The following is a 26,680-nucleotide window of genomic DNA, read 5'->3' on the forward strand; positions in this document are numbered from 1 at the left end:
CCTGTCCTCGGCCCCAGACACCATCCCCAGCCCCACACACCATCCCCTCACACCATCCCCACATACCATCCCCTGCCCCTCACACCATCCGCATCCCCTCACACTATCCCCTCACACCATCCCCACACACCATCCCCAATCCCCTCACACCATCCCCATCCCCTCACACCATCCCCTCACACCATCCCCTCACACCATCCCCACACACCATCCCCAATCCCCTCACACCATTCCCTCACACCATCCCCACACACCATTCCCAATCCCCTCACACCATCCCCTCACACCATCCCCACACACCATTCCCAATCCCCTCACACCATCCCCTCACACCATCCCCACACACCATCCCCAATCCCCTCACACCATCCCCACACACCATCCCCGTGCATGAATATGTCCGAGGGTGTCTGAGCGGGCACGAGTATGCCCGATTGTGTGTGAGGGTGAGTGCTCTTGAGCGTGTCCCTCGGCAGCCCAAAGAAGCACAGGCACAGCACAGGCGTGTAGCAGGGAGCACTTTACCAAGCTGGCGAGATAAAAAGTACAACATTCCGTAGTTGGCACCTTGGCGGCCCCCAGCCCAGGGCAGGGCTCCTCCCGGCGGAACAGCCGCAGCCAGGGGGAGCCCGGCGGGGAGCGAGCGGCCAGGGACGGGCACCCAGCCAGGAAGAGCCTCAGGAAGAGCCCCAGGAAGAGCACGTTCCTCCGGCCAGGGAAATTAGGATCTCCATGCCTTGGCCGATCTCCATCGCACAGCCGATCTCCGTTCCGTGGCCAATCTCTGTCCCACACCTGGCCTCTGGCCCACTTGGCCATTTCCCCCCGGCAGCGTTGGCCACTCCAGCTGCCAGTGGTGCTGGGCGTGTTGCAGGGGGGTCCCTGCCCCGTGCTTGCCCCCAGCGCCCTTTGCCGGCTCCGTCCCTGGTTTCCTGAGCATTCATGTGCAAAATTTACCCGTCCCCAGAGCTTCCCGAGCTGTGCCCTGGCCCCATCCCACACCAGCACCCTGCCACTGGCTGGGGCAAGGGGATGGGGGTGAAATGTGGACATTCGTTAGAGCTTTTTTTTGTGTGTTTGTTTTTTTTTTTCCTGAGTTTCGAAGCCTGGCTCTTAATTACAGGCTTAAATCTGCAGCCCTAGGAGAGGAAAGGGAGAGATGGGTGAGTACCAGGAGGGAGGAGAGGGGAACCAACTGGAGCCTCAGTGGGGTCAGATGCAGGGTGGGGGCAAGGATGGGCAAGTGTTTGCCCAGGCTGTGCTCCCCAGGGATGCAGAGCTCCTGGTGGGGCAGAGACCCCAGAGCAGCCTGGGCCCCTTGGAGGAGCAGCTGGAGAGCTGCTGTAGTGCTGTGCTGCTGCCTGGACCCACTGCCCCTCTCCCCCTGGCACAGGAGGGCTGGAGTGTGTGCAAACACACCAAGAAATCCAGCAGAAATTTCCCTAAACACCATTTCCTTGTCAGCCACAGCTGGCCCTTCCTGTTTCTCTGGGCTCGTGTTCCCTCCCCACAGCACAGCCTCTGTCCTTGGGCCCCCAGGCCCGAGCCAGGTCAGGAGGAGGCAGCTGGGGCTGAGGGGGACAAATCTCACTGGAACGTGCAAACTCTCCTCCATGGCCCTGTGTACACGCCCTGATGGCACCAGTGGGCAGTGGGCATGGGTGAGTGGTGGGCAGCTCTGGAGGGACCCAGGAGTCAGCATGGAGGTGGCTCAGGTGATGTCCATCTGGATTCAAGCCACCATCTCAGGAGCATCCCGGGACCTCTGGGGCAGCAGAAGTTGTCACAGAGTCTGTCGGGGAGATGCAGGAGGCAGAGCAGGGGACGAGCTTCCTTCCCATGGCACCGCACCCCATGGCCCCAGTTGGCAGCTGGGTGCAGGACCCCTGGCATGGGGGCTGGAGGGGAGTGGGGTGGCTGCCAGACCCCCTGTGCAGTGAGGCCAGGGGCCTGGCAGTGGAGAAGACCCCGGGGTTTGTTTTTGGACAGAGCTGAGGAGCTCCAAAATGCAGCATTTTGGGGGCTTTCAAGGGGTGGGGTTTGGCTTGAGGTGGTGGCGCTGGCTGCGGACGTCGGGTGCCAGTTCCCTGTGTGACAGGGAGTGTGCTCAGGGCAATGACAGGGAACCTCCTGTGACTCTTGGAAAGCAACCGCAGATCCAGCCGAACCCCTGGCATCTTCCCAAAGTGCATCTGTGTGTCCAGCTGAATTCAACCAGGGGACCTCTGCATGGGAAACTCAAGGTACAGTGTCAAAGGGAAGAGAATCAAACATCACCACCACTGTGCATTAGAAAAGCTGTTTAAAGTACCACATGCCAAAGGGACCAAAGAGTCTGAAGCTGCTTCGCTGCAGGCATGGGGTGACACCCGGGTTGTGATCCTGTTCCACTTCCTGGGCAGGCACCTTCAATCCCAGGAGCTGGCTCAGCCAGGGCCAGTTCCAGCTGCTTCCCTCGTGGGAAGGGCCCAGAGTCATGAGGGCTTGGGCTCCAGCCGCTGCCTCTCTGCCAGCAGCTCTCCAAGTAAGGAACAAAAGCAGAGGAACCCCCCAGCAGGACACAGGGCCAGTACAGCCCTTTGCGGCAGTGCTCCCTCTGCAGCCATCGCCACCCCTCCAGCTGGAGGGGCCCCTGTGTTGTCAGGGCTGGCTTTTGGGGCTGTTTGCACCGTCCAGCTCAGGGGCAAACTCTGTGATGACCCTCCGGGCCAGCGGGTTCGTGGTCTTGAGCAGTTCAGCAGCAGATGGCCGAGTACCGGGGCTGGTTTTGCTGCTCTTCTTCTGCAGCAGGGCTTTAAAATCCTCATTCCTGCTGGAAGACTTCCCACTGCTGCTCACTGCTGCCAGGGACTCGCCAGCTGGGGAGCCTGAAGTCTTTACAGGTGAGTGGGAGGTGGGTCGGCTGCTGAAGGTGTCACCAGGCTCTTTCCGCCCCAGGACCTTCCTCTTTGACCTAGGCACCAAAGGGACACAGGTGGAGCAGTCTGAGGCTGTGGTGAGGTCCCAGAGCGAGGGGCATGGCAGTGCCCAGCCTGCTCTGCTGGGTAGGGTGACAACGAGCATGGCAGGTAGTGCTCCTGGCAGGCAGGACTAATCCAGACCCTCCCTGCTGGTCACACTCTGCTCAAGGCAGCAGCAATCAGCTGTCCCCAAGGACGAACATTGGCCCCAGTATGGACAATGGAGGTGTTGTGGTGGGGGGTCACTACACCCAGAGCTATGGCAGTGGTGGCATGCAGTGGGCACAGGGACATGCCCCTTCAGTGCATGCCCCAGCCTTACCTGTGGATCACTGTGAAGAGATCCTCTGTGGTGCGGGATGTTGTGAACACCTCATCATCCTCCTCCACGATGGACTCAGCCGTCTTGTCGCTGGCAAAGCTCTTCTCCTCCGTGCCAGCTTCTGCTGAGCTGCCTGTGGGCAAGGAGAAGACAGCAGTGAATCCCTGGATTCACTGAGAGTGCAGCCTGGGGAGCCCTGATCCCTGGGGTGAGGAGACCCTCACCTTGCTCTGGGCTGGGCTCGCTGCAAGACTCGCTGGCAGGCGTGGTGCCCACAGCCTCAGGGGATGGCAGATCCTCAGCGTCGGGGTCGCAGCAAGTGGGGTCAGTGTCCAGCGTGATGATGGGGCTGGGGGTGGGGGGCAGGTCCCCCACAGCCGCTCCCAGCTGTGCCGGGGCTGGGATGAGCGGCAGGTACAGCACGCTGGGTTTTTTGGGCACTGGTGGCGGCACCTTGGCCTTCCTGCGCTCCCCCTCTGGCCGCAGCTCGTCCAGGCTGCCCTGCGACAGCCGCCGGGGCCCTGCCGGCGTCAGGGACAAGTGGGGCTCCCCCAAACCCCTCCGGAGCTCCCCTCTTCGCAGCACCACGACGGCATCCTGCGCCAGCCCCTTCTCCTTGGCGGCAGTGGCTGGTGGGGATTTGGGGGACAGGGGACCCTCCTCCCGCAGAACCGGGGGCTTGGGCATGATGCACGGGGGGCGCCTGGCCAGTGGCGGCTTCTCTGCCACGGGTGGCTTCACTTTCCTCTCCAGGCCTGGGCAGGGAACACGTGCTGGCTCCTCTGTGTGCTCTGGGCCATCGGCGCTGTCCTCGGGCTCCGAGCGACTGATGGAGCGCAGGCGCACGGAGCGCAGGTCGGACTGTGTCACCACGGGCATGATGGGTGTGATGGCACTGCTCTTCTGCGCCAGCTTGGTGCCAAAGGTGGAGTCAGAGTGGTGCCGGCTGACCTTCGTCTTCCCCTTCAGGGAGATCTTCAGCCCGGAGAGGTCGAGGTGGGCGGGTGGGGTCAGCGGGAGGTCGAAGGACAGCCTGCCCTTGGGGCTCCTCTCCATGGGGGATGTGGGGGGCAGAGAGGATTTCCTCTCGGGGACCAGCGGCCTCACCCGCACCTGGTGCGGGGAGTGCCCGAGGATGCTGGAGGTGGGCACGGTGGGGGTTGGGGTCTCTGACTGACTGGAGTACCCACTGGATGGGGACATTAGCCCTGTGCGCCTGCCTGGTGACGAGGTCTTGAGGTCTGCCTCGGCAGAGAGCTGGGAGGGCGTCGTGGCCCTGGAGACTGAAGGGGACACGAGGGACTCAGAGCTGCCCCGTGTCTTGGCACACTCAATGGCTGTGGTGCCTGTGGTGGTGCTGGAGCCAGAGAGGGACTGGTAGGGATCACCGGCCCTCCAGTCCGTGAGCTGCCACTGGTGGGGGGCAGCTGTGCTGCTGGGCTCCCTGGCCACACTGCCCTGCGTGTCGGTGTGCACCAGCCGGTGACCCTGCAACTCCGGGGGGATGCACAGGCTTTTGGGCCGCTGCTCCTTGGGCAGCGCGGCACTGAGCCCTGCGTCCCCATCCTGCCCCTCTTTGATCAGCGAGACGCTGCGCGTGGGGGGCGAGGGCTTCTTCTTGGCCTTCTTCAAGGAGATGCTCTTGGAGCGCCGCCGCCGCTGCCCCTCGGGCTCCAGCCCCAGCGAGATGTTGTCGGTGCTGGTGCTGCCCTCGGAGCTGGCGCTGGGGTAGCCCAGGGCGTAGTTGGCACTGCCCCGCCGGATCTCGGTGTAGGCGATGTCCACGGAGCAGAGGGAGCCTGAGTCGGTGGGCACCGACAGCGAGCGCTCCCGGAACCGGCACCCTGCCCGCTCCACCTCCAGCTGCCCCCGCCTTGCCGCCTCCAGCTCCTCTCGGCTGCCCGGCAGGAAACTCTCCTTGGCTCCCTGGGGGCACCCGGAACCGTGGGGGGATGCAGGCACCGGGCTGGAGAAGAAGCTGGGTCCGTTGCTGCCCGTGCGCTCCTCTGTGGCGATGAAGAAGGAGGTGGAGGCGGCAGGTGAGCCTGGCCTGGGTGATGGGATGGAGCCCCCTGGAGAGGTGCAGGTGGGCCCCTTGACCGGGCCAGTGGTGAGGCTGGGGGGGGTCCCATAACCCAGGGGGCTCCAGGGTGGGGAGAAAGGGGCGCCCTGTGTCCCATTGCAGGCACTGGCGCAGGGGTTGGCTGCCCCATCCATGGCAGCAGGTGGCTGGCAGCAGCGGGCCCCGAGGTCGCTGAAAGTCTTCCTCAGTGAGGCCGAGAGGGGTGGACGAGGGCTGATCTGGGGCGCCGTGCCCCCTCTCGTGGTCTCAGGCACGAAGCTGCAGGACAGGGGCTCGGCGATGGGCGTGTGTGTGCTGGATGTGGGGCCGTTGGCACTGCCTGTGGGGACAGACACAGCCTGGTGAGCACCACCCTGCCTCACCCGCAGGGAAACGGCCCTGCCCTCACACTGTCCCAGTCTTGAGGCTGCACCTCTGTCCAGCTGTGCGTCTGTTGGCTGGAATGTGCCATGGACAAACCAGCAGCATGGCAGGAGGCTCTACCCACGGGGAAATGAGTCCCATGGCAACCAAAGTGTTGCTCTGGTGCTGCTCCATGGTGGGGACACAGATGGGATTTAGGAGGAGCCAGATGAGGCACTGTCAGCCGAGACAGGGAGGGACATGGTGGCTCACAGGGCTCCCATCACAGCACAGCCAGGATGGGGGAAGGAGCCAGCAGCCCCCCTCTCAACACCCCCAGCAGGCCAGGATACTCAAGGCTATGATGGGCCGAGGTCTGACTGACTCCCAGGGAGGAGCTGTGACAACCAGTTGATGGTCTGACCACTGTCATGGGAAGAGACCTCCCTCCTACCCCGTTGAAGCTGCCTTGGAGCAGCTGGTGCCATGGCTTCTCCCCCTGTCCCCACACAGAGGCTGGCTCTGATTCTCTGCACCTTCCAGAGGGGACAGCAGGACAGAGCCCCTGAGCCACAGTGGCTACTATTCCCAAGGATCCAATGCCAGCCTAGAAGTGCTCCAGGCACTCTCACATGCACACCCTTGGCACTGGTGTGGCCAGCTTGCCAGCCCCAGCAAAGGTGTGTGCCCCACAGCCACAGCACCCTGCCACAGGGGCTGCCCATGGGGAAGGTGGGCACGGGGACCTGTTGGAGCCAGGGCTGGATGACTCCTGCCTCAGAACCCTGACTCAGGATAAAGGAAGTGTCCCTGATGCCATGCCAGCCCCAGGCCAGCCTGGTGTCACCAGTATGCCCAGCACCTTGGGAGGGCACAGAGTCAGTGTGGTGCCTGCACCTCCCCTTGGTCAGGGTGTTCCCGGGAGCCCGGCTGTGCCCGGGCTGGCTGCCAGCCTGGGATGGCTGTGCCACCAGCAGGGCAGCTCTGGGGGGCCAGCCCTGCCCAGGCACTGCCTGCGCGCTTTTTGTCACCTTGGTCTTGCAGGGACAGGTTAGGGAATCCAATAATGGTCCGTCTGCGCCGCAGGGTGGACTTGGGGTTCATGGCGGTCTCTGTGTTAAACAGGGAGTGACGAGCACTCGCGTGCCTAGCAAAGTGCTGCCCTGTACCAAAACAAACACCAGGCTGGCAGCTCTGCCCCCTCCCTCACCCGGGTCTCTGCGTGTCCCCAGCCTGGCATGGTGGCACAGGTGGGACTGTGGGATGCAGGAGGATGGGGTGAGCCGTGTGGGGTGAGCATGGGGGAGATGGAGGCATGGTGGGAACGCCGCAGATGGAGGTGGGATGGATGGGAAGCTCCAGAGACCAGCCCTGCTCTGCGTGACAGGCTCTGGTCTGTGCTGGTGAGGCCGCACCCCACAGCACTGTGCTGAGCCAGACTGAGGGAGCAAGGTGGCCCTGGCACAGCTCTCCATGATGGAGGGAAAGGACACAGACACCTCTGCCCTCAGAAGGGGCACCTCAGCCCAGCCACCAGCCCCAGACTCTGACCTGGGCCAGTGTGGCACCTGTGTCTGCAAGGACACGCTGCTGGGAGATGTGGCTCTGAGAGGACGAGAAGATGGACAGATGTGACACAGGTGAGACAGACCAGGTGCACAGTGTGGTGAGACCTGGTGCACAGGTGACAACAGAGCTGGCTGCCTGGGCATCACATCAGGGATGTGAGAGCTGCCAGCAGCACGGGCAGTGGAGCAGACGCACGGAGCTGCAGATGGCACGAGAGGCAGTGGGAGTGATGGACACCAGCATGGCCCTGCTGCCCACCTAACCCACAGGAACACAGCTCGCAACCACAGCCACCTCCCATCACCCCCTGTCCCACATCTCTGCCCACAGCCCTGTCCCTCCCTGCGCTGTGGGGTGCTGTCCTACCTGAGACATTGATGGGGACAATGTTGGTCTGGATGGAGCTGGGCTGGTGCCACTGCTTCTCCTCCACAGGGGGCAGGGGGAAGGCTGTGGGCCAGGGGGGCTGCTTGTCTGGACTGGTGGGGAGGCTCAGGGAGGTGTCAGGAGGCCGAGCACTGAGCACAGTGCTGCTGGTGCTCTCCTCTTGGGCTGCCCGCTGGCTGGGGGGCTGCGGGGAGAGAGGCATGTCAGCCACCGAAGGGACGAGGGGGGAACACAAACGGGGACTTGCTGCCCTCCCTGCGCCCCAGAACTCACCATAAGCACGAACTCGAGGCGCTTGGCAGGTGGGGGTCGAGGTGATGGCTCAGGGGAGGTGTCGGGGGGCAGGTTCCCAGCAGCACGGAAGGTCTGCCCGGTGACCCTGCTCTCGGTGTACTGCTCCTCATACTCCTCTGCAAGGAAAACGGCACCTGGGACTCTGCTCCTGCTGCCAGATCCCAGAGCAGGGGCATGTGAAGGGATGGTGACTGTCCCCTCTGGCTGTCCCCAGCCTAGCTGGCCATCCCTGTTCAGGACAGGCAGCTGAAAAGGGAAGGAAAGGAGACCCCAAGGAGGGTCTGGGGAACTGGAGAAGTGCAAAGATCCCAGCAGCCACCCCCACTTCTCCTGGGGTGCAGTCAGGAGATGCAGTGGGTCTCACTGGGAAACAGCCCCACTGGAGAGAGCCAGGAACTCAGTGTGTCCCCATCCTGTAATTGTTGAGCTAATTAATGCTGGTGGCTGTGGACTGGCGGAAAGCAGGGCTGCTCAGGCTGACTTAATGAGATTACAAGCTGGGGGATGGCAGGGCTGCTGATCTCATCTGATGCCTGAGAAGCATCTGAGCCGGGGCCGCGTGACAGCCCGGGCCAGAGATTGGACAGAAACAAAACCACTGGCCACGCTGATCCAGTTAGGCAGATCAGAGGCAGCTCCCTGGGGCCCTGGTGAGATCTGTGCTGTGGTGGGACTTGTGGGTGCCCTGGTGGCCCCAGTGGCCTCAGCAGGGCAATCCTGATCCCAGTTGCTTTGGCACCTGCAGCAGTGACTTGGGAGCAGAGATCAGTGAGGGGCTGCAGGAGGCTGGGAGCCCCAGGACTCAACTCCTGCAGCCTGGTGAGGTCCGAGGAGCGGCTCAGACGTGGGGGAGATGAGCTCACAGTCTCACGGTGCTCACCTAGCCTGGGCAGCACCCACCCCAACCCCTGTCCTTGTACCTTGCAGCAAGCTCTGCAGGTTGAGCTGGGCCTCCTGGTGCAGCTGCTCCATGCCCGGCGGGCGCCCAGTGGCCAGGAAGACGTTCACGGGCTGTTGCCATGGGCAGCTTGGCGGGGGGCAGCTTTCTTGCTCTCCAGGTCCAGGTTAGAGGTGGCTGCAGAGGGGAGAGAGTGGCCTCAGAGGAGGTGGGGGTGGATTCCCTGCAGTGCTGCTGTGGGATAACACGGTCCCAGCACAGTGCCCATCCCGCCCCAGCTGTCTGCAATGCCAGGATATGGCTGTGTCCCACCCTGGCAGGCTGCTGCCCGCTGGGACCAGCCCTCATCTCCACTACTGCTTTGGGGGCTGGACACTGTCCCTGGGGGCTGCCAAGAAGAGAGCTGGCTGAAACTGGGGAAGGAAGCCAGCCCTGCCACCGTGCCTAACTGCGCCCGGGCGCAGGAAATGCTGCAGGCGCTGGTGGAGCAACATCCTGGCTGCGGAGGAGCAGAGGTTGCAACTGAAAGGCAGAAGCCAGGGACCTGTCACTTCCACTGCACAGCATCTTGGGGCTCACAGGCCCTGGCATGGAACCCCCCAAGGCTCTGCAGGAAAGGAAACCTCTGGAAGGGCTGCTCAGACCCTCTGAAACAGCCCAGCCCAGGAAGAGTCCCCGGGAGCAGGATGTGGGCTCAGCAGTGAGCCGGCCCTGTGGGGAGCTGAGCGCTGCTCCCACCAACAGGCTTTGCCATGGGAACCTGCAGTGCTCTGGGTGGATGTGGGTTGGTACCCAGCACGTGGCAGTGCCACCGCCTGGCAGCCGCCTCCCAGGGCACCATCCACCCCAGCAGGCACAGAGCAGGTCTGTGTGAGCTTCTCAGAGAGGTGTGGATGGCCAGGCTCTCATCCCTGGGCATTCAGGGCTCATCCTGCTGTGCACGGTCCCTGTCCCCATCCCCACCAGCTGAGACCCCTTGATTACCAGTGTGTGACAAACACTTCCCCTCTGCCACACCACTGCCCTGTTGCCAAAGCCTGCTCCGTGCCAGGCCCCAGCTGAGGCAGCAGAAACAATTCCATGTCCTGGGAAGGGGAATGGCCTCAAAACAGATGTGGTACCCCCAGTAAAAGCCGCATTTCCCTCTGCACCCGGTGGTCAGGCAGTTGTGGCCCAGCTCATCTGCTCTGCATCCCCCTGCTGCCCCCAGGTGCCCTCCTGCCCCCAGGTGCCCTCCTGCCCACAATAGTCCGGTGCCCCTGGGTGCCCTCATGCCCACCCTTCCCCCAGCTGATGGAGCCTGCACAACGCCCAGCACCCCAAAGCAAGGTGCCATGTCCCCAGCCTAGTTACTTTTATAATTTGTTTCCATAACGACGGGCCTTAACACCGGGTTTTTTTCCTTTTTTTTTTCCTCCCTTCTTCCTCCTCTAAATAATTTGACTTGTTTCCATACCAACCAAGTGGTGTTGGGGCGCATGTGTGCATGTGTGTGCCACGCAGAGGGCAAGGTTGGGCATCTCCCCAAAAACCTGACCCACAGTGCCAGGGGCAGAGACCTCACCTGCACCTCTGCAGACCCCAGAACCTGCTGGTTTTGGCAAGGTAGGGAATCCAGTGCTGGCCTGTCATTTCTGAGAGCACCCCAAAGGTGCACCCCCAATCCTGGCTTGCTGCACCCCCTGCCTGACCTGCACAGCCCCAGCCTCTGCCCTCAGCACAGCTGATGCTCCTCACCTCCTGCCCATACATCCCCCTGCAGCCGCCCCCAGCAGGACCCCAGGCCCATCCTGAGCAGCCCCCACCGCCCTCTCCGGAACAGGGGACTCACCTCTGCACCTCACCCCACTGCCAAGTCAGCGCAGCAGCCACCCGGGCCCCGAGCACGCAGGCAAACCGCAGCAGCGCAGCCTGGGCGCGGCGGAAGCGTGGCAGCACCCACGCCCAGCACCCTGCCCCGCTACGGGGGACGGGGAACACGCCGTGCCGGGGCTCTCCCCGTGGAGCTCCCCCCCTGCTGCCACATGCTGCTTGGGGCTGGGAGTGACACAGTCTTGAGCCGCTCCGGGCTGTGGGCAGGCGCTGCTGAGCTGCTGGCAGTGCCAAGGTGTTGGCATCACCACGGCACGGGCACTGTGGGCTCCATCTCCCCAGCTGGGGACAAGGGCTGAGCACGGATGAGCTGAGCAGCCAGATGCCCCAAACTTGCACTGCAAGGACAACACTGTGCAGAGTGAGCAGCACCCTGAGGCTTTGTGCCCCTGGGAGCAGCCACTCTGAGGCTGTTTGGGCAGCAGTGGTTGTTTTGGGGCAGCACTCCCAGCCCAGCACACAGCTCGGCGATGGGGTGTGAGGAGCCAGCAGCCCTGACTCAGTGCCAGTGCCACAGTGCTCCCCGGGAGCAACCTCTGCACGAGGGCAGCTGTGAGTGCCCAAGGAAGCCCAGTGCCACCCCATCTGTGGGCAGGGGGTGCCCCAGGCACACAGGAGTGTCAGCAGGAGAACAGGGCAGCTGGCCGGGATGGCTGAGCTGAGCAGTGCCCTTGGCAGTGACCTCCTGCCACGCTTATCAGAGCCAGGCTGCGAGCACGAAATACCTCTGAGGGGCTCCCAACCCGTGGTAAGTGCCTGTGGGAGGTGAAGGACAGCCTGGGACAGCAGAGCCTGAGACAGCTCCGTGTCACCAACCCCAGCGGTCCCGACCTGAGCCTGGCCAGCCCTGCTGCTGAGGGAAACTGAGGCACGGCTGCTGGGGGGTTCACCAGATCCCCTCCTGGCCCCAGGCCGTGCAGGGAGGAGCAGGCAGCATATCCTACTCTGCCTGCCGATGGACATCTGCCATCTGGGATGTTCCCAGAGCCAGCACCAGCAGCTGGATGCAGCAGATGCTGCAGCCTCGGAGTCCTGCTGAGCGTGAGCCCACGCTCGGCGTGTTGTGGCCATGGTCCACAAGGGCTGAGGCTAAATCCCAGGGAAGTTCGCTTGAAGGGGAGCTGAGCTCCCCTCTCTCCTGCGGGAACAGCATCCCTGCAGGACCCACAACCCCTTGGTATCTGCTGAGCCACCCCTGCTCCGTGCCAGCATCCCGACTCACCCACAGCCCAGGCAGCCCGAATCCACAGCGAGATATTTGACAGAGCCATCGGAGCTCTCTCAATCCAGGCCGAGGCTCCTGTGAGACGATGCCTCTCGCTTGAATTCACCGTCAAACTTTTCCCTCTCAGGCTCGCTCCCCGCGCGCAGCAGATGCCGGGGGCGCGTCCGGAGCCGCTTGGACCCTCGGTGCCAGCGCGGAGCGGTGGCAGCAGTGATGTAACGGCAGCGGCAGGCGATGCGCCACCAGCACAGCAGCCATGGCAACGGGTCCAGGCACCGCGGCTGCCGGAGCCCCGGGCACGCCGGAGGGCAGGAGCGGAGAACCGGGGCCGGCAGGATCCCCGCGGCACCCCGAGCCGTGTGTCGCAGCGCCGGGACCGGGAGCCGCCCGTGTCCGCGGTGCTGCGCTGCTCGCCGCCGGCCTGCGGGCATTGCCGTGCTCGGAGCCAGGCGCAGGCTGCTCCACGGCGAGCAGGGAGGAAGCGAGAAGGGCGCACAGAGGGAGCTGGCAGCGGCCGCAGAAACACCGCCTGTCCCAGGCTCACTCCCCGCCGAACCGGAGCTGCCGGAGCAGCCGGAGCGGCTACCCGCGGGCATGGCAGCCCCGGCCAGGTCGGGATGGAATCCTGAAGGGACACCTTGCTGACACTGCCAGGTCTGAGTCCATCCTGAAAGGACACCCTGCTGACACCGCCAGGCCTGGTGCTCACTGAGCATCCCCGTGCCTGGCATGAGCCAAGAGACTGTGCCCTGTCCAAATGTGATCCTGTCCAAATGTGACTCTGTCCAGGACACCTCCCACTGTCACATGTCTGGAGGCACAGCTCCACTCCCCACCTGCACAGGTGTCTGACCTGCTGGTGCTTGAGGCCAGAGGGGCTGGAAGCCTTTCAGAGTGCAATGCCCAGACCCCAGGGGTGCCATGCCAGGACCCTGGCACAGCACGTCCCCAGGCTCCCCACAGGGGCCCAGCAGGACCACAGGCACTGAGAAACAGCAGTCTGAACACACAGGCACTCAGAAACAACAGTCTGAACACACCAGATCTGCCAGGGGTTTCTAGCTCTTCCAAGCTCCCTGTTTAACAGAGAATCAGCTGATTTTTGTGCTGATGGGAGATAAGGGCACTGCAGAAGTTGCTGGCAGCAGGGTGGATTTGGCAGCTCTGAGGGTCCCTCAGCTCATGGGGGAAGGCTGGATTATTTGAGGTTTCTAGGAAAACCATGAACAGCAAACCAGTCAATGAGGTCCCTGTCCATGGGCAGGACTCAGAGCTGCAGTGTGCAAGGATATTCAGTCCCAGCAGCACCATGGGCCCTGATCAGGGAGTTTTGACAGGAAGGGAGGTGTTTGCTGCAGGATTTGGCAGGTGAGGCTGGCCCAGGGGGAGCCCAGTGTGCCATTCACCCATCCTGTGGGGATGGGAACTGCCCACAGCCGTGCTGGCACCAGGGCTTGGCCCGGGACTGTGCCAGCCAAGGTGGACTCAGGCTGCTCCCTGACAAGGGGCTGAGATCCACTGCTCCTGGGGCCAGAGCAGCAGCACTGGGGCAGGCACTGGAGCCTGGAGTCCAGCTGGACCCAGGTTCCTGCACCAAACCCTCCACCATGGGCAGCAGGACCAGAGCTCAGAGCCCTCTCCCAGCCCTGCTGTGGCTCCCTGGCAGCCTCCTCATTCTGTAGTCCTCACTCTCCCGTGCTTCCCAGCAAAACTCCAGCCACAAACCCTTCCTGAGAACCTCAGCAAGCCTGGCATGGCAACCTGTCAGACCCAGCTGGTCCTGGCAGCCCAACATCGCCGTGCCATGGCCAAAGGAACCACTGGGCACAGGATGGCTGCTGTGACATCCCCAGCCTGGCTGGGACTGCACATGGGAGCCCAGGCAGTGCTCAGCACTCTGCCTAGCACGGGCTGCCTGTGCCAGAGGCTGCTTCCAGAGGGTCCTTCCAGGAAAGCACAGCTTCCCCCGTGCCCGGCTGCTTTTACACTCCGGGGCCGGGACAATGCGAGGAAGTCGCCTGAGAGGGGAATGTGGCCAGAGGCCCTGGGACAAAGGGGCCTGAGACCTGAAATCAGCCACAACAGGAGAGAACAGTGACAACAGCGAGGGTCCTGGGTGTCTGCAAACGTGCCACGGTGCCACGTTTCTCCCTCCTGCTGCTGGCAGCACGTGGAAGCTGCCAGGAGGGCACAGCACAGGGATGGGCAGGATCTGTCCCTGCAGGACTGGTGTCTCTCTTGCTTTGTCAGAGCAAGGACACCCCACTAGGCTGCAGAATGGCAGAACGATTTAAAAGGAACAGGGACACTCCACAGCTCAGGTGGGTCTGGGAAAGGTAGCACAAGGCTGGTACTGCTGGACAGCCCTGACCCCAGGGACTGTTGCACGGCCTGCAGAGGCTCTGCGCCCAAGAGCTGCCCCCAGCTCGGGGTCCTGCAGACCCACTGCCCCAGTGCCCACCTCAGCCCTGCCCTGCTGCCTGCCTTACCTGCCCGCTGCCAGGGTGCCAGCAGCCACTCCACCTTGGCCATGGCTGAGTGCAGGGGGAGGCTGCTTGCTCCGGCCTCCGAGGAGCTCCTGCCCCAAAGCAGGCCGAGAGCACCGAGTTTCCCCCGTCCCCGCTGCCTGCAGCTCCAGCGCGGAGAGGAAGCGACCAGGAACTGAGTGTTTGAGTCAGCGGCACAGCCCATTGTCCTGCCCGGCCCCTCTTCCTTCCCCGGGGAAGGACGGTGCAGGGACCGCGGCTCGGCACAGCCCATCCCACACCCCCCCGCCCTCAGGGTCACCAGGAACGCTCATCCCTCTGCGGGCATCCCTGCTGCAGCGCCTGGAGAGGGATGATACAGCCGAGACAGGCTGGGCAAGGTCACGGAACCAAAATATTCCCCAGCTGTGGGTGGAGCACATCCGAGAGTGAGAAACAGCACCTGGGGGCTTGTCCTCCCAGCAGAGCATGGCTGTTCCTACATGAGCAACCACAAGACTCCTCGTGGGGAAGGCAGCACCTGGAGTCTGTGGCGGGCCCCAGCCCAGCTGAGCCACTCCCCACCAGCTCCATCAGTCCCTACAGATGACAAAAGCAGAGCCCTTCCGAACCCCCTGGCTCCGACCCGGGAGCTGCCAGAGCTTCCCCTCACTCCAGCTCCTTCCAAAGCCTGAAGCAAAGGCTCCTCGGGGACCACTTTCCCAGCGCCCCAGGGCTTTGTAAAGCTGAGCAGCCTTCTCCCAGAGGAGGGAGGCTCCTGGGAGCCAGGGCTGCAGCAGAGCCAGGAATGCTGCCCCAAGCGCAGGCTTCATTCAGGAACATCCCACACCCACCACAGGGCTGCTCCTCAGGGAGCCTCAGCTCCCTCCCCTCACCAGATAAGCTCCAGCCGGGACCTGCTGCCACCCCTCTGCATGGAAGCCTGTGTGCAACTGCTCAGGAATGCCCCAGGCACCGAGTCCCGCAGCCCTGGGAGTGTCCAAGCATTTACACCCCAGACAGGTTTTGAGCCGTGCAGTGCCAATCCTACCCCTCCCTGCCCCCAGCAGCCAGACGCAGGGAGACCAGGACCTGAGGGAGATCTGCTGGAGATCTCCAGGCTGGCAGGGAACTGCGACCTGAGGACAGAGACGAACCAGCTCTGGCCAGGGCCTGGCCCCACACCCCCTTGGGCCCTTCCTGCGGCTCCCAGAGTTCCCTTGACAATCCAGAAGTGTGATCAGTTCTCCCAGCACCAAGTGGGACAGGCAGGCAGGGGGCAGGGAACAGAGCAGCATCCCATGGTCTGGGCACTGCCCATCTTCCCTGCCTGCAAACAGGAGCCCAGGGCTCTGTGCTGGGTAATGCTGGCACAGCTTCCCTCATCCCCCACGACCTGAAGGCCAGCACCCCATGGTCCCTCTGAGCCCCACAGCCCCACCACTGCCCACCTCCCATGACCCAGCAGGGCAGTCAAGGGTGATGTGATGCATACCGAGCATCTCTCACCCCTCAGACCACAGCTGAGCCCCTCTCCTGGCCCCCTCCTACATAACCCCAAGTTCTTGTGCCCCATTTCGGTGCTTTGCACCCACTGCTACAACAGCACTTGCAAAATTAGGCAGTGGCAGGCTGTGCTGCTACCCTCTCTGCCCACTGATTATTAAGCTGTGACAGTCATTTGGGCTGTGACAAGCAGTCCCCATTCTCCTGCAGTTTCCAAGCAATATTCCCAGGGTCTCTCCAAGGGCTGGCTCTTCCCTGCTGCTGTGTCCTGCTCCCCAGCCAGCAGGCAGGGAAAGGCAGCAGGAGCAGGGCCAGCAGAGCCCAGCACGCTGCACTCTAGCACTCCAGGGCTCCGATGGGCCTGCTGCCAGGACTGTGGCAGACCCCAGTCCCAGCTGCTCTGGCACTCCCAGGAGCTGGGCTGGGAGAGGAGCTGGAGCACTGGGGAGGGTGACTGAACTGCCTGGACCAGCTACATGGGGACAAAAGAGTGACCAGACAGGTCCTGCTTGTCTGACCCTGCCTCCTCAGAGGGCACCTGCCCTCAGTGCCTGCTCCCAGCTCCAGTGAGTCCCCTGCTCCCTGTGCTCCCCTCAAAGAGCTGCCTGCAGAGCTGCAGGGCTGTCCGCCCCCCCGAGATGCTTTGTGGTACAGGAGCCCCCAGACACCCACCACACTGCGATGTGTGGGAGCAGGAGGAGCTGGGGCTGCGCAACGCCGGGCTCCTGCCTGGGGGGGCAGCTCTGGGGACAGCAGCTCCAGGGGCTCCCCACTGCTGGGAGTGCTCCCCACTGCACCTTGGGTGCATCCCTGTCCCAGGCTGGCTACCCACGCCTTGGGGTGCATCCCTCTCCCAGGCTGCCTCCCCACATCTTGGGCTGCATCCCCACTGCCCAGGACTGGATTCTCATGCCAAGGGCTGTAGCCCCGTGCCCAGGACTGCCTCCCCACACCCTGGGGCTGGATTCTCATGCCCAGGACTGGATTCTCATGGCCAGGCTAGCTCCCCACTGCCCAGAACTGGATTTCTTGTGCTCAGGGCTGGCTCCCCGTAACCTGGGGCTGGCTCTCCGCAGCTGGGACAGCCAGCACCTGTCCCACACGCGGGCGGCCCGCGGTGGCCGCACCGCCAGCCCCATCCCGCGCCGTCCCCATCAGGAGGCCGAGCCTGGGCCAGGTTGACCTCTGCCCGTGTCCTCCAAGCGCCCCACCGGGGCCGGGGCAGCGGGGAGCGCGGAGCCGCAGCCCGAGCCCGCCCGAGCCGCCCCGCCCGCCGCCGCACCGGGGGTCCCGGGGGTCGCGGGGGCCGCGGCGCTGCGGGGGCGCGGGTCCGGTGCCGCCCCGCCCTCGCCGGTACCTGTTGCGAGCGCATCCTACCCCGCCGCTGGCTGCGCGGCCCCCTTCCGCTGCGCGTTGCCCATCCTCCGCCGCCGGCCGGCCCGGGCTCCGCGCGCCGCCGCCCCCGGGCCGCCCCCGGCCGCCCCCCGCCGGGCTCGCCGCGCCGCGCGGGGAGGAGCCGCGGGGCCGGGCCGGGCCGGGCCGCATCGCTCCGTGCGAGCCGCACCGAGCCGCGCCGAGCCGCGCCGAGCCGCGCTGAGCCGCGCCGGGCGGCACCGGCACCGGCCACCGCCCCGCCGCCCCCTCGGAACCGAATGGGCGCCCAATGGCGGCGGCTGCGGGGGCCGGGCGGGGGCGGCGCAGGGCTCCGGAATACCGGGGAAATGGGGATAGGCTGCGGGGTTTGGGGCCCGGGAATACCGGGTGATGGGGATGGGCTGCGGGGTTTGGGGCTCGGGAATATCGGGGAGATGGGGATGGGCTGCGGGGTTTGGGGCTGGGGAGTACCGGGGCCGGACACCCCCCGAGGCGATGGGGATAGAGGGTATCAGGGTGATCGTGGGGCAGTACCGGGGCTGGACACCCTCACACCGCTGCTGTGGGGATTCCAGGGCTGCACAGCCCCCAGGGGAGTGGGATGATGGGATTGGGTTGGGGGCCCTCGGGCTGGGTAGCCCCTGGGGAGTTGTTTGGTTTAGGGATGAGTGGAGGAGGTCCTGGGACTGGAGAGCCCCCGGGGTCCTGGGGCTGGGAACACTCACGGCCAGGAACCCTGTGAGAGCTGCAAGACATTGTAGGAGCCAGGCCTGGGGGTGATGTCATCTCAGGTAGGATAAACAGGGTGGTCTCTGTCTGCCAAGGTCCCCATTCCTGTCCCTGAGTGTCCCGGGCAGAGCCACGACTGCACAAAGCTCAGCTGCATGCAGGGACCGCCAGGAGTCTTGGATCTGCTACTGCGCTTGGGTTCCTTCTCCTGGCCAAACCTCACCATATACCTCTCATGGGGAAAAAAACCCACTTTCCCAGAGTGGAGGAACCTGTCCAGCATGCCAAGAGCTCCCACGTGCGCGGCCCTTCAGCGCTGGGAGCCAAGAGGGATCGGGACGACTCGACCCAGCTACTGCGTCCCAGGACGGAGCATCCCTGACACATCGGATCTCGGCATCCGTGTAGCAACAGAAAGGACCAGAAAGCGCTGGGAGGTTGTTATGGAAACAGCCACAAATTGGATCAGTACTTGGTGCAGGGAGCAGTTTGTGTGAGTGATGTGGGAGCAGGTGGGTGTGACAGGCGCAGCGGTGCGGGGGCCCCGCGGTGGCGCCCTGCTGCCCGGGCTGTGCCCGTTCCGGGGCTCACAGGGAACCGGGCAGGGGGCTGTGGGCAGCTCGGGAGGGCTCCCACCCACCTCACCCAGCCTCTGCACTCGTCAGGGAGGTGAAGGGCTGGGGCGGGTTGGGGTGGTCGGCAGAAATTCCAGCAAGAAAATACTTCCTGCCGCTTCCTCGAACCCCAGCCGAGCCCAGTCAGGCAACGGGGCAGCGGCCCCTGCTTGAACAGCCCCAATGAGGGTCGTGGGGCTCTGATCCTACAGTGGGCACTGCCCCGGGAGCTCCGCAAGGTGCCCGTCACCGCGAGCCACTGGTGCGGGGCAGCCTCGGACCCGCATCCCCCTCGAGCCCCTTGGGCACTCAGGGCTGCCGGCGCTGTCGTGGGCACACGGCTCCCGGGAGCGTAGACAGAGCCGGGTCTGGTGCAGGACACCGGGCACACCGGGCACAGAGGGCACACCGTGAGGAGCAGGACGGAGCCGGAGGGCAGCGCCGGTGCCACGGCTCCGTGCGGCCCGAGCGCGGGAGCGGCTCCGCTCCTGGCACAGAACCCAGCTATGGAGAAGACATAAACATTCACTAAGTGGCCGAGCTGGCTCTTTTCGGGCCAAGAGGCCATATTAGAGCTCAGCATCAGCGAGGCAGATGAGCTCACTGGAGAACAACGGCTTGGGGCCGGGCCAGGGCCGGGGAGCGGGGCCAGGGCTCCCGGCAGCACGGCGAGTCGCTCCCGGGGTGTCCTGGACCCCGAGAGGCGCCACGTCCCGGCAGAGCCACCGGCAGGGTCCTGGAGGGCAGAGCTGCGACACCGAGCCCCACAGCAGCTCGTGGTGGCCCCGCTGAAGGTGACCCCCAAGCTGCCTCCGAGTCTGGCAGGGGATCTGCGTGCAGGACTGCAGCTGCCGTGACACCTTCGTGCCACCTCCAGTCCCCTGCAGGCTTCGCATTCCTGGGATTCCTCCCGTGCACCGAACATCTCTGCTCGCTCCGTGCGCCGGTAACCTCACCGGGGCCGGACCGTCCTGCCCAGGGCACCCAGGGGTGCCCTCCCCGCTCCCGGGGTGCCAGGGCTGCAGGATGCGGCCACCCCGCACTGTGAGAGCTCTCACAGCGTGTGTGTGGGGCCAGGCAGAGGGGACAGGGGTGCCCCAGCTCTGGTCACCCCACAACCTGCGCCCACACCCCCAGAGGTTCCTCGGAATGACCCCAAAACAGCTGCGCCAGAGAGCGGCGCGGAGCCAGGCTGCCACCACGTGCCGTGCCACCACCCCCAGTACCTGTCATTTACCAGCCTCTTAAGGGACACGCGGGGTGTGAGGGGTGGCACTGGCACCTCCCCCGGGTGACAGAGGCTCTCCCAGCCCCTCTCAGGGCTCCTTTCTCCCGCTGGGGTCTCTGGGGAAGGTCCCTGTCCCAACCCGAGCGGGTGAGGAGGAAGAGGAGGGACACATCCAGTCCCTGGGCTGGGCACGGGAGCTGTCGGGGAGCAGAGGGCACCGCGCCCCTGACGTGTCCTGTGTACCCATCCCACCATGCCCGTGCTGGGTGCGCACAGGAGCCGAGCCGAGCCGTGCCGTGCCAGCCCCGGGGCTGCTGCTGCCCGCACCCAGCTGCGGTGACAGCCACATGCCGCGCACTCACCGCCCCCTGCCCGTGTCCTGCCAGGCCCTCCCGGGGCGGGGCAGGGAGTCCCACCGGCAGAAAGGACAAAACTCCCACTCACCCAACTCTGCCTCCTCCTCCTCTCCCCGAGGCCCCAGGACCGGGGGCAGCTGCTGCACAGCTCGGTGGTGCTCCAAGCCCGCGGCCGGCAGGGACCGGCCGGGAGCGGGAGCGGCCGCAGCGCCAGCTCTGGCAGCCGCTGGCTCGTACTAACTCGAACCAGGTTTCTGGAGAAAGGCTGCATGGAAACGCTTCTCCCACCCCAGCCCAGGCCCTTCTTAAAGACATAGCTACACATCGCTGCTGCGGGTGCTGGAGCCGCGGTGGCCGCGCGGGGAGGGAGCATCCTGCCAGCTGGCGACTTTCCGGCGGGCCTGGAGCCACAGCAAGGATACGATGGGTGCTTCCCCCCGAGAGAAGACGGCACCCAGCACCTCTGCCCGGCTGTGCCAGCCTGCGTGGGTGCTGTGGGCAGTGCCGGCTGCCCCTCCTGCAGTTCACAGGGTCAGGCAGCAGGTGAAGGTTTCCCGGGGCTGGCAGGGGGTGGCTGTCCCCACCCCCCTGCCCTTGGCTGGGGTCCCAGTGCGGCAGGAAGGAGCTGGTCCTACACAGGCAGCCCCTTGCAGGTGGCCTCGGCAGCCCACGCTCAGCCAGGACCACCCGGGAGGCGCTGGCTGCAGCAGTGGGGAGGGGAGCACCCCGGGGACAGCCTGAACCTTCTCCTGCTGGGGACCAGAGGGCACCCAGAGGGTGCTGGGTGTGCGGTGGGGGATCTGCTCTCCCTGCTCACGGGACACGGCCTGAGAGGCCCTGGGGATGGCAGTGACTGGGTGGTGATGGAGCAGCCCTGTTCCGTGGGGAGGTGCTGGCATTGGGCACAGCAGCAGCGGGGAGGGGTGGAAAGCACTGGAGCGAAATCCTGGCACAGGGGGAGCTGATCTCAGGGCTGACCCCACGGTAACAGAGACTCCTCCCATTTCCACAGAGCACAGACTGAGCCCAAGGCAGCTGAGGAGCACGGACAGCACAGAGCCTGCACCTCGGCATGCCAGGAGAGCAGTGTCTGCAACAGGCACACGTGTGCACAGCCAGACATGTACAGAATCACGGACACATGTGTTCACAGCCAGACATATACAGAACCACACATGTGCACAGCCAGACATGTACAGAACCACATGTGCACAGCCAGACATGTACAGAACCACATGTGTACAGCCAGATATGTACAGAACCACATGTGTGCACAGCCAGACATGTACAGAACCACATGTGCAGAGCCAGACATGTACAGAATCACACGTATGCACAGCCAGACACGTGTCAGGGCAGTTTGCCCTGCTGTCCCCATGCTCTGGGGACGCTGAGTCAGGATCCCAGCTCTCACTGGGGCCCTGCTGCTCCTCCTGGATGCATTTGCCCCTCAGGGTGCTAGGAAGGGAGGAGCCACTGGTTGGGGAATTCCCTCGATCTGCTGCCATTAATTAACTCCAGCAGTAATGATCCTCTCCTGCTCCCCACCCTGCCCACCACGCTCAGTTTCTCTGTGCCACGCAGCTCCATCTGGCTCCTGGGGCTGTGCCCAGTGCCAGGCCCTGTGCTGTGCCAGCCTGGCATCTGTGTGGGGTCAGACACACAGGGGACAGGACACGGTCACCCCGTGCTGCTGGGTGCTCCCCCAGAGCCACATGCACCCGAGGTGCCAGCCTGATTCCCTGCCAGTGCCCAGTGCTAAGGTGGGCGGGCAGGGGAGAGCAGGAGGAGGTGGCAGAGCTTGGCAGGGCTGAGGAGCAGACTCTCCTTGCCAGCATCCTTGGTCTGTTGGGCTCTGTGCCAGCTCTGGATCAATGCAGGCTCTGTGCTGGCAGCCAGTGGCTCCCGTGCACACACAGGGACCGGAGTGTGGCTGGGCCTGTGCCAGTGCCTGCAGGACAATGGGCACAGCCAGCGGGCACAGCACTGAGAGCTGGATACATCCCCAAGGGACTGCTGGCTTCCAAGGCAGCCAAGGGACCCTGTGTCCCTGCCCTGTGTCCCTGCTCCAGAGCACAGCCACGGGTGTCACCCTACATGGATACCTGCATGGATACCCTGCATGGACACGCTGCATGGACACCCTGCATGGATAATCTGCATGGACACCCTGCATGGATAACCTGCATGGACACCTGCATGGACACCCTGCATGGACACCTGCATGGACACCCTGCATGGATAACCTCCAGGACATGGCTGTGCCCAGTTCCCAGTTCCCAGCTCCCATTCTCAGCTCCCAGTTCCCAGTTCCTGTTCCCAGCCCCAGTGACAGCCGTGCCCCCTCCCTGCTCCCACTGCTGCTGTGAATAAGAGCAGAGGAATCCAGCAGCCCTTGGCTGCCATCCCCTGCTGGAAACAGCCACAGACAAGTGTTTCCCCAGCCCTTTGCTGTGGGATTTCTTCATTTGGAGGCAGCTCTGCTCCACTGGCAGCTCCCCTTGCTGGGGAGGGTGAGGCAGCTCCCTCAGCTCCCAGGCTGTGCTGCCCTGAGCTCCCCAGCCACAGGGGGAGGAGAACCACAGCTGGCAAATCTTTCTAAACATGTCTGGTAGGAACCAAAATCAGGCAAAGGTTGTGACCTAGCTGAGGGAGCCCAAATCTGGGAGCTGGCACAAGGGAAAGGGGAAACCCCATGCTGGGAAAGGACAAACCCCCCAGGCCATGGGAGCTGGGGTCAAGTCGCCTGTAGGGCTGGACAGACTCTCCCAGGCCCTGCCTGCACTGCAGCTGGGCTTTGGTCACACCTGGAGCATTTCTGCCTCCTGAGAACTGTCTGGTGCCTGTCTTGTGGCCACAGAGGAGCTGGAGGATGGAACTAATCCAGCCTTGGGTGATGCTGGGTGTGCAGCAAGGATGTGCTGTGGCTGCTGCTGGGCAGGTGCTGTCTCCAGCCCTGGATCTCCAGCCTGACCCACCCCTGTCCTCACAAGCTGGCCACACAGGCTGTGACATGTCACCTGGACCCACGCTGGCTGAGCAGAGCCTGTGCCAGGGCATGGCTGATCCTGGGTGAGCCCCCCCTGGAGCATCTCCCATGGGCTTCTGTTCAATTTTAACAGGGGAAATATGATTTTTGCCATTGGATCGTCTTCAAGAAATGAAAATAGAGGAGAAAACAAACCACAAACACAGTGTGGGACATTGTTTAGTGCTTGCTCCTCACTCCTGGGTCCCTGCTGTGATGCTGGTGTCCTCTCCACCTCTCCAGGGTGAACGGGCCCTTAGCATGAAGAGAAATGAACCTCGGAAGCCTCTGTGCCACTGAGCAGCAATGAAGGTGAATCGGCTCTGTTCACACTGCCCCAGCCCTTCCCACGAGATAAATCACAGCATTTTTATCACCACACACCTCTGACCTAGCTCCGAGCCAGCCCAGCACATCTGCACCATCCATATTCATGGCTCTAATGAGGAGCTGTACACAGGAGGACAATTTGCTGCTGCCTCACACACACACCTGCAGTTCCCTGTGCAGCTGCTTGCATGGAAACAGCTGAACACACAGCGGGGCTACCCGGGGGCTACCCGGGGGCTACACGCTTCACCCGCCCACAGCAGCTGCAGGCATCCCCCGAAAATCTCACAAAAATCCCCCCCACAGCATCACTCTGCCGATCTCTGTCCCTAACCCCCCCTCACCCACAGCATCACTCTGCTGATCTCTGTCCCTAACCCACCCCCACAGCATCACTCTGCTGATCTCTGTCCCTAAACCCCCCCCCAGCATCACTCTGCCCATCTCTGTCCCTACACCATCTCCTCCATGGTGTCCTGCACTGTCCCCCACACCAGCCCCCTGCCCCCTCGGTGGCACACACACGGTGTCCCTGTCCCCTCGGTGGCACACACACGGTGCCCTGTGGCCACCTGGAGCAGGCCCAGGTTCTGGCCAGACCCAGCAGTGACTCCATCTGGTCCCGGCACGGGCAGCTCCTCCTCCAGCAGACCCCTCTCCAGCACGTTCAGCGCTGCTGCTGCCGGCTCTGGCACCCTAGGGCCGTGCCAGGGTCACTTTGGGTGACGGTGGCACCTCGTTGTCCCCGCATTGTCCCCGCATTGTCCCCGCATTGTCCCCGCATTGTCCCCGCTCCGTGCCTCAGGAGGAGCATGGTGTCGGGTCCCAGTCTGGTGTGGGGTCCGCAGCGCTGTCGGGACTGGCGCAGCTCCCGGGCTCGGGCCGGGCGCTTCGATCTCTCCCGACATCCAGGACGCTGCTGGTAGGATCTGGCGGTCATTTCCCATGGCTCCGGGCAAATGGAGCAGCCGGGGAGCTCCTGCAGGGGGATTTGCCGGCAGCAGAGGGACGCGCTCTGCCGAGGGCCTGGGAAACGCGCGGCGTTCGCGGGGAACGCGCTGCTCAGCCCTGCCCTCCCCGCCCCGCAGAGCCTCTAAAATAAACTTCCATAAACAACTCCAAAATGAGCTCATTTTAAGATCCTCCGAAACGGCGCTGCCTGTTCCTGACCTAGCACAGCACAGCGCCAGACCGAAATGTTTGGAATGGGAAGTGGAAGCCGTCCAAGGGAACCCAAACCTCGCTGGCTGCCAGGACGGGGACGAGCCAACCCAACATCTTCCCCAGATACACAACACCCCGAGTGAAAACTGCCCCACCGGACAGGACAGCGCCCTCGGTCCCTGCCCCAGGGCGAGGGAAGCACCTCAGACAGAGAAGGGGTGGCAAGGAGCAGCCCTGACAGCCCGGTGTCCCCACAGCCCCCATAATCACAGACACAGCGTGAGCTGAGCTTGGCCGGCAGCCTGGAAAATGCCCACTGTGAGCAGGGAAAGATTGTCCGGGCAGAGGGAGAGGATGCAGGGCTGTCCTGGCCTCACCCCGGAGCCCTGGGCACCAGCATCACCTCACCCCAGCGCCCAGTGCGGCTCCCTGGCACCACGGGCGCTGGCGAGCATTACCACCCGCGCCCCGCTCAGCCCTCGCTGCTGGCGGGGCGGGGAGATGATGAGCCCAGAAAATCGGGGCCTGCGCGGGTCCCCGCCCGGGAAGGGACACGAGGGTGACAATGTCGTAGGAGCAGCAGCGCAGCGCTCCGGGACTGGGGGGGAGAGCGGAGCCCTCGGCAGCGGGAGGCGGCCCGGCAGCAGCTCTGAGCCCGCAGGTGTCCCGGTCCCCTCGTGACTGTCCATCCCTCCGTGACTCTCTGTCCCACCGTGGCTGTCTGTCCCCCCGTGGCTGTCTGTCCCCCGTGGCTGTCTGGCTATCCCCATACCTGCGGCGGCGCGGAGCGGGCGGCCCCGCAGCAGCGACTGCAGGCGGGCGGCGCGGCGGTCCAGGCGGGCGGCGCGACGGGCCAGAGCCCGCAGGTGTCCCTCGATGTCCCCCAGCAGAGCCACCGAGTGGCCGCAGAGCTCGGCCAGCTGCCGCAGCAGGGCGAGCGCCGCCAGGCTGCAGGTGTCCCGCAGGTCGGTCAGCGGCCCCGCCGGCCGGACCCGCACCGCCACGCTGCGCCGGTAGAACGGCATGGGGGGCTCGGCTCGGCTCGGCTAGGCTCGGCTCGGCTCGGCTCGCCCCGCTCCAGTTGCCCCCCGGCCCGGTTCGATTCTGCCCAGGCGAGCGCTGTTCCCCCCGTCGAGCCCAGCGGCTGCGAGGTCTGTGGTCCGGCCGCAGCGCCGGGCTCGGAGCCGGGCTGTGGGGGGAGGAGGAGGAGGAGGAGGAGGAGGAGGAGGAGGAGGAAGGGGAGGGAGGGGCGGCCCCGCTCGGGGTTGCTCGGGCCGGCGGCGGGACACGGGGGCAGGAGCTGCGGGGACGCTGCGGGCTGGGACACGGGCACCGCTGCCAGTGCCGGCTGTCCCCTCCCGCTGCCATGGGGACACGGGCACCGCTGCCGGTGCCGGCTGTCCCCGCCCGGTTCTGTCCCCGAGGACACGGCCCCCCTCCGGTACCGGCAATTCCCCCCTGTTCTCCCATCCCCGAGGAGACGGCCCCTCCAGCGCTGTCTCCAGCAGCAGCCTGGACCCTGTCCCTGCTGTGCTGGCACCGGAGGATGTCCTGGCTGCCCAATTCAGGGAGATCCAGGATCCTGGCAACAGTGAGGGCAGCACCAAAAGCTGAAAGAAGAGTGGGAAAAGAATTCATAGAATTCCTACTGGGAATTCCCTGTGATATCGCTTCTCCCTGCATGGCGAACCTCGCTGGACTCCTGAAGAGTTCCTGCTCCGCTTGGGTTTGTGTAAATGTTTGTGCATCCAAACCCAGCTCCGTGGGGCTGCTACCACTGAGAGCCACCCTTTCCCTTTCCCTCTCCCTTTCCTTCTCCCTTTCCCTTTCCCTTTCCCTTTGCCCTTTCCCCTTCCAGCTTTGTGGAGTGCCCTGAGCCCCTCTCTGTGCAGGGAGCTGAACCACGTCTCCCGCAGGATTTTTGGAGCTCTCCG

General features: G+C 64.4%; 1 protein-coding gene across 1 annotated transcript; it reads right to left on the reverse strand.

Annotated features, from left to right (window-relative positions):
• Window positions 1-505: 505 nt before the first annotated feature.
• Window positions 506-25,897, reverse strand: NHSL2 (NHS like 2). The gene is given in 9 exon segments (XM_079319127.1): window positions 506-2,953; window positions 3,283-3,415; window positions 3,507-5,684; window positions 6,739-6,870; window positions 7,643-7,847; window positions 7,937-8,073; window positions 8,878-8,977; window positions 8,980-9,032; window positions 25,519-25,897. Coding segments are annotated over 9 exon segments (3,504 nt in total). The 5' UTR covers window positions 25,772-25,897; the 3' UTR covers window positions 506-2,640.
• Window positions 25,898-26,680: the final 783 nt, after the last annotated feature.

This window comes from Erithacus rubecula (genome assembly GCF_903797595.1).
Source record: "Erithacus rubecula genome assembly, chromosome: 15".
In the NCBI taxonomy this organism is placed as follows: domain Eukaryota; kingdom Metazoa; phylum Chordata; class Aves; order Passeriformes; family Muscicapidae; genus Erithacus; species Erithacus rubecula.